The sequence below is a fragment of the Cyprinodon tularosa genome, unplaced genomic scaffold, assembly GCF_016077235.1.
Source record: "Cyprinodon tularosa strain WSP-4 unplaced genomic scaffold, ASM1607723v1 ctg124, whole genome shotgun sequence".
In the NCBI taxonomy this organism is placed as follows: Eukaryota; Metazoa; Chordata; class Actinopteri; order Cyprinodontiformes; family Cyprinodontidae; genus Cyprinodon; species Cyprinodon tularosa.
The window spans coordinates 2,914,335-2,920,334 of NW_024038048.1; the positions used below are offsets into that span (position 1 = coordinate 2,914,335).

The window sequence follows — 6,000 nt, forward strand, 5'->3', positions numbered from 1 at the left end:
AATGATTTTTGCCAAAACAAACCATCAAAGTGTACATATGGATAAGTTGATGGCGCGGAGCAGGGATGGCTGGACTGCACCCTGCACCAAAACAATGCTCCTTTGGTTTGGCCAAAAAAAAAATCTCGTGATCATGAAAGGAAATAATCCGCCCAACCCCCCCACAGCACCGCACAGGTTCCACAATCCCCAGATCTAAGAATCATGTGATAACAGAAGCCGTCCATCACCATCAATTCCTCTCAATAATAAAGAGAAAGCTGGGGGGAAAAACCCTGACCATCCAAAGAAACCGACCTAATGTAGTATTTTAACCTGCTTGGATTTAATCAACATATTCTAAACTATTTGAAATATGTAATGTAGAAATAAGGTTTACAGAAAGAGGGTTAGCATTGTTGGAGCAGGTCGCATTTGGAGCCTTTTAGACAGGCTGAGGGTGATTAAAATTCCTGATTAACCTCGGAAATCACTTCTTAAAACCTAAAGGTTTAGCCTGGAGCAGGGGTCGGCAACCCAAACTGCTCAAAGAGCCATTTGGACCAAAAAAAACAAAAAATAAATCTGTCTGGAGCGGCAAAAAATGTTAAAGTCCTATATATAACTCGTATGGCAACATGGACTCTAAGTGTAGAAAAGGACAATGTGGGCTTAAATGTATAATAAACATTCATGATTAAATGTTTATCCTGGAGCAACTGTCACACAGCAGCATGAGGTCAGGGAGGAGCAGTGAACGCTCTCACCGCGCGCGGTTTAAGTTTTGTTGCATTGATGAAATTATAGAAACACAATAAATAAATCTTTCTATGGTGGATGTGTTTCTGTTGGGAGGAGTTGATTGAGTCATGAGGATCCAGCAGGAACTGACATCCATCAGAGCAGAGCTCTCTAACCCTGAAATCCCACATCCTTCGTCACCGTCGGTCCTTGGTGATGTTTGTATTTTTAGGATTTGGGGATAAAAATGGAAGAAAGTTCCCATCCCTGCCTCAGAGCGCTACCTGCAGCAGCAGTAGTGGAGTTTGGAGATGCAATCCACTTTTTTAATATTCCTTTGCTCTCCTCTAATTTATCCAGAAGTTCTGCAATCGCACTTTTTCTCTCCCTCCCAACTTGGTGGTTGGCTGCATATTTAGCCTTCCCTGGAAATGCTTTTCCAAATTTTTCTTTTTATTTTTGGCCAACCTCTCATTACAAAGCAAAAAAGCAGGCAATCCTTCAGCATTGATAATGAAAGCAAATGATTCGGTCTATTTGAATCCTTTTTTCTCAAAAGCTATCTTCCTTTTTCCCCTTTGGAATCCATGGTCCGAGACACGCCTGCGGCTTTCTTTGCCTGGCACCACGCCACGCCGGTTACAAGTTATGACCACTGAGCTCTATGGCTATGATGCAAATTATTGTTTACCTTTATATATTATACAAATATTTACAGCATTAGAAAACATAATTATTGTTTATTTGACCTCCTGCAGACCATATATATATATTAAAAAAAAAAAAAATCGATTTTCATACATTTTTGAAAAAGCTCCAGGGAGCTGCAAGGGGGGCGCTAAAGAGCCGTGGGTTCCTGTGGGACAATAAAGGGATTTACATAACAAAGTAACTTTCAAAGTAAGTTTCTTCTTTTTTCTTTTTACAGGAAAGAAGAAAAATAACTATCAAATTCAAACTCCAAGTTGTGAGTTCATTTACAAGGGGAAAACACTTTTCTACTGGGATTAAAGTGGGAGAGAAACATTTCTACCAAAGAAACCGCTGTATCCATCAGGTGTGCATCCAGCCAATAATCTGTCATCACACAACTGCTTCCCCACTTCCGACTTTCTAAAAATGAAACTGAAATCGTACAAGACAAACTGCCCTGCTCAGCCTAAATCCCAGCTGGGATTTTGTAGAAATGTGCAGGCAGGAAAATAAATAAATAAATGTCGGATCGCCGTAGACATTTGATAAAGATGAGAGGCGCCTCATCAGACAGCTAGCAGATAATCATCTTTCCTCACATCCCAAACAATTGATCCGCTCTCATGGAAAAAATGCCAGCAGATGACTTAATTCTAATGATTTAGGAAGAAAAGTGAGTGAATGCCTCTTACCCATCATCCTCTCCGTCTGCAGGCTTCAGGCCGGCTGGTGCGGTTAAGGCATTGGCGGTGTTGGTGTTGCCCTCGGTTTCCTGACCTGGGCCGGTGTTTGATCCAGCGTCCCCGCCGGGCAACTTGAGAAAGGACTGATGCTGGAGGAGCAGCCTCTGGGCGTCCTGCAGCTGCGTGGTGGTGAAGCTGGGCAGACTGGCGTACAGGGCGTTGGCCTGGGCGGCGTGAGCCAGGGCCTGGGCGCTGCTGGAGTCCTGCGTCAGGCTGATGGAAGATGGCTGGGGGGGCATCCGGGCGACGTTGGCGGCCTGAGGCTGAGCCAGGTGATCGTTATGAGCACTGGGTGGAGGGACGCTGGAAGCCGATGCTTGGTTCTGATGCGCTGCGGCGGGAAGCTGGGTGTTAGGCCCTGTGTTCTGTATTTGAGTTGGAAGGGACTGCGGCTTCTGCTGAACGTCGACGTGGCCTTGGAGGTTCTGCGGCTGTCCCAGACCGGTTAACCCAACATGCGGAGGCATACTGGAGGCGGGGGGCTGCGTGTGAAGGAGCCCCTGGGTTTGCTGAGGTCCACCCATCATCGGCGTAACACCGTTAGCTTGGCCAGCTGGTACTGTACCCGCTTGGTTAGAAAGAGGTTGAGAGGCAGCGGCTTGGGGTACGCCTTGCTGTGATTGGTTGTACTCTGGTGGTCTAACCGACACCGGGGGTGCTGGAGGGGATGTGGCCGACTGCTGCTGAAGGTTGGGGTAGCTAATCTTTTGCTGCTGGATATTCACTAAGCCCTGCGAGGAGTTTGGGGCTTGATTAGCCACTGCCTGGGCGTAGGTGAGCTGCTGCGGCGGAACAGCACCGACGGCGGCCTGCTGACCGGGCATGGCTGCAGGTTGATGGATGTTTGCAGGAGCTGAAGGGGCTGCAGGCGCTTTCCCATGAGGGTGGTTCATATCCTGGATATGCATGTGAGCTTGGGATTGAGGTACTCCAACGCTTAGGCCACTGTGGATTCCTTGATAGCCCTGAGGAGGGGAGGCATAATCCTGGGCATGCTGGGGTCCAGGGGACCCGCTAGCCTCACCACTGCCCATGTTCTCGATGTAATGGCTCAGTGTACTAATAGTGCTGCTCACAGAACTTCCACTTGTGCTTTCCCTCTCAGAGGCCCCCGCAAGGCTCTCCGTCATGAACTGACGCGAGCTGAGAGATGCGGCTTCAGACACAGAAGCGGAGGGGGCAGGCGTCGGTGCGTCCTTGTCGTAGAACTCTGTGCACATCCATCTGCCCTTCTTGAACGGTTCGGAGCTGGAGTCCAGCTTCACGACCCGGAAACGGGAGGTGGTGGCGGTGACTGCAGGAGCAGGGACAGCTGAAGGCACAGCCGCTGCGGGAAGGCTCGCAGCTGATCCAACTCTCCCCTGGATCCCGCTGGGAACTCCCCCGCCTCCAGAGGCACTAACAGAAGCAGCGCTTGCAGTAGTTATGGAGTTGATGTTTTGCTGTTGTTGGATGGGGTTGATATTAGCAGCAGACACGTGGCTGGCTCCAGTTAGACCCCCGCCACCAGCGCTGCTCATCACATTGGGGGGGAAGCTACCGCCGCCGCTGCTGCTTGCACTCGTGCCGATCCCCCCTCTGACAGGCACATTGGCAGAGTCCGACATATTCACATTATTAACACTGCTGCTGGTCGGGGGATTAACAACACTAACTGTAGTGCCTGTTGCAGAGCTGTGCATTCCAGGGGCCGATCCCGGGGCCACGATCCCCGCTGACTGGGGGACTATAGTTTGAGGGGCAGCATGGGAAACATTCTCTTGAGGGCCACCCACGTTAGAAGGCATTTTCTGGGTGAGAGAAGGTAAAGCTCCGGTCAGAGGGTATGTCTGATTAGGGTTCAGGTGGTGATGATGATGCATAGTGCCGTTTACAATGGCCCCGCCACGCTGCTGGGCCTGGGTCAAGGTACCAGGATGAGAAGGCTGGTTGGGGGACACGGCTCCGGGGGTCTCAGCCTCCTGGAAGTTATTCAAAGTCTCCTCCGAAGAGCTCCTCTCCGCTCCGACTGCATCGTTAGCTCGTGAGAGGGATACATCCAAGATCTCAGAAGATGACAGATCCTCTGTATGAGACTCATCCAAGTCATCATAACTCTCTGTGTCCTCAGCAATGCTGTTATTGGTACTAACTATCGTAGCTGGAGTCACGCTTGTGATCTGAAAACCACTCTTCTTTTTAATCTGAGCTCCAGTCTGCTGGGAGGGCTGAGGCTGGAGGTTCAAGCTGTGCGGAGGAGGGTGATGGGGGCCCGGGGAGGACGAGGCAGCGGGAGGCTGGATCAACAGGGAGGGCTGGTAGTCCTCGGCTGAAACGTGGCTGTTGTTGACGGTGGCTGACAGCGTGGAGCCGCTCCCGCTGCTCGTGTTGCTGCCCCTCCTGTGGAAGACAGTCGGATGCGGCATCTTTCTGACGCTGCCGGAGTCTCCTGCAGGCTCCGGATGATGCATTCCGGCTGAATCCGGGCGGTAGTTGCTCTCTGACAGTGGGTTATAAGGCTCGTTAGCGGCGCCGTTTTGCCGAGACTACAGTTAACAGACAACCCAATTAAAAAAATTAACAAATCTAAATGATTAATTATATTTCCAAAGCAAAGCAGTTGTGATATCAACCGCCTCTGATGCGTTTCCCCCCCAGAGTCAGTTAGCGAGCCGACTGAAGCTAGCAGCTAGCGAGCTAACGTCAGCTGATGCCAGTCGTACTTCGCCGGTTGATTCGTCAGACTGCGTCTTTGTTAAACACAAAACATCCCCGGTGGTTTTTTATAGGATATGTTGTCTCTCGGTGGAAACAATCACCCGCAGCGAAGCAGAAGCAGAGTAAGTTATTGATAATTTAGCTGCAGCTAGCTGCCAGTCTCCATCACCGGTTAGCAGTCTACAGTGAGCGAGTCTTTAACTGCTGAATTAACTCGGAGGAATCCAAAATGAACAAATCCACTCTTTTCAATCGGATGACGTTGATGTAAAAGCGGTGTGATCACTTAACAACGGAGTGCAAAGGTTTCCTCCATGCCAGCTAGTCCACGTTTTTAGTTTTGCTGTATCACCGGTCCTCTCCCCCAGCGGTAGCGTCTCCTGCTCTGGCTGCTGTGACGGGACCGGAGAGGAGGGGTGCTCTCAGTAATATGGCGACCGCGCATGGTCCCTGCTGCCAGACATAAAGCAGTCTGGGTGAGGCGCCGAGCTCAACATCAACACCGACGAAAGGGGACGAGAGGCGACGGAAAGCGCCGAGCTAAAAAAGAACGGATGCGCGAAAGGCACGAAGGCTGACGGAGAGGGCCGAGCTCAACAGTTTTTTTTCTGTTTTTTTTTTTTTCAACTTTATTGATAAGGATATTAATTTACATTTTCAAGAATATCTACTTAAGGAACACGATTAGGGCCACTGACAAAAAAAAAGTTATCTGCTTTTCAAATTTTATTCGCTATAATATGAGAAAAAAAGTCAGAATTCTGACTTTAATCCTAGAAATCTGACTGAATTCTGCCAGCTATCAAACATGTTAGCATTAACCCGTAGCCATGTAAAAAGTCACCTGATTCCATTATTTCCACCAATGTGTAGGGTGACCATATTTTCATTTTGAAAAACCAGGACACCTTGGAGCGGGGGGGGGGGGGGGGGGGGGGGGATCTCTGTTCCCATGCATAGGCCTACGTAATCCTACAATAACATGATATTAACAGTTGATTTATTAAAAATGCTTTTCAGTAAAAGTCAACAGCAATAACTCTAATAACAAATGATAATTTTATTCAAAATGTATTTATTAAAAATGCTTAACAATTCCTGTAATGAATGAATAGCACAATGAAACAAATAATGTCTCATCTAAACA

At 48.9% G+C, this 6,000-nt stretch overlaps 1 protein-coding gene across 1 annotated transcript in view; it reads right to left on the reverse strand.

Moving 5' to 3' along the window:
* The window catches only part of LOC119777485 (TSC22 domain family protein 1-like), a 38,161-nt gene extending 32,810 nt beyond the window's left edge, over positions 1–5,351 (reverse strand). Inside the window, exon 1 of the mRNA XM_038276373.1 lies at positions 2,106–5,351. Coding sequence (XP_038132301.1) covers positions 2,106–4,606 — 2,501 coding nt within the window. The 5' untranslated portion in view covers positions 4,607–5,351. The remainder of the gene's footprint in view (positions 1–2,105) is intronic.
* Positions 5,352–6,000: the final 649 nt, after the last annotated feature.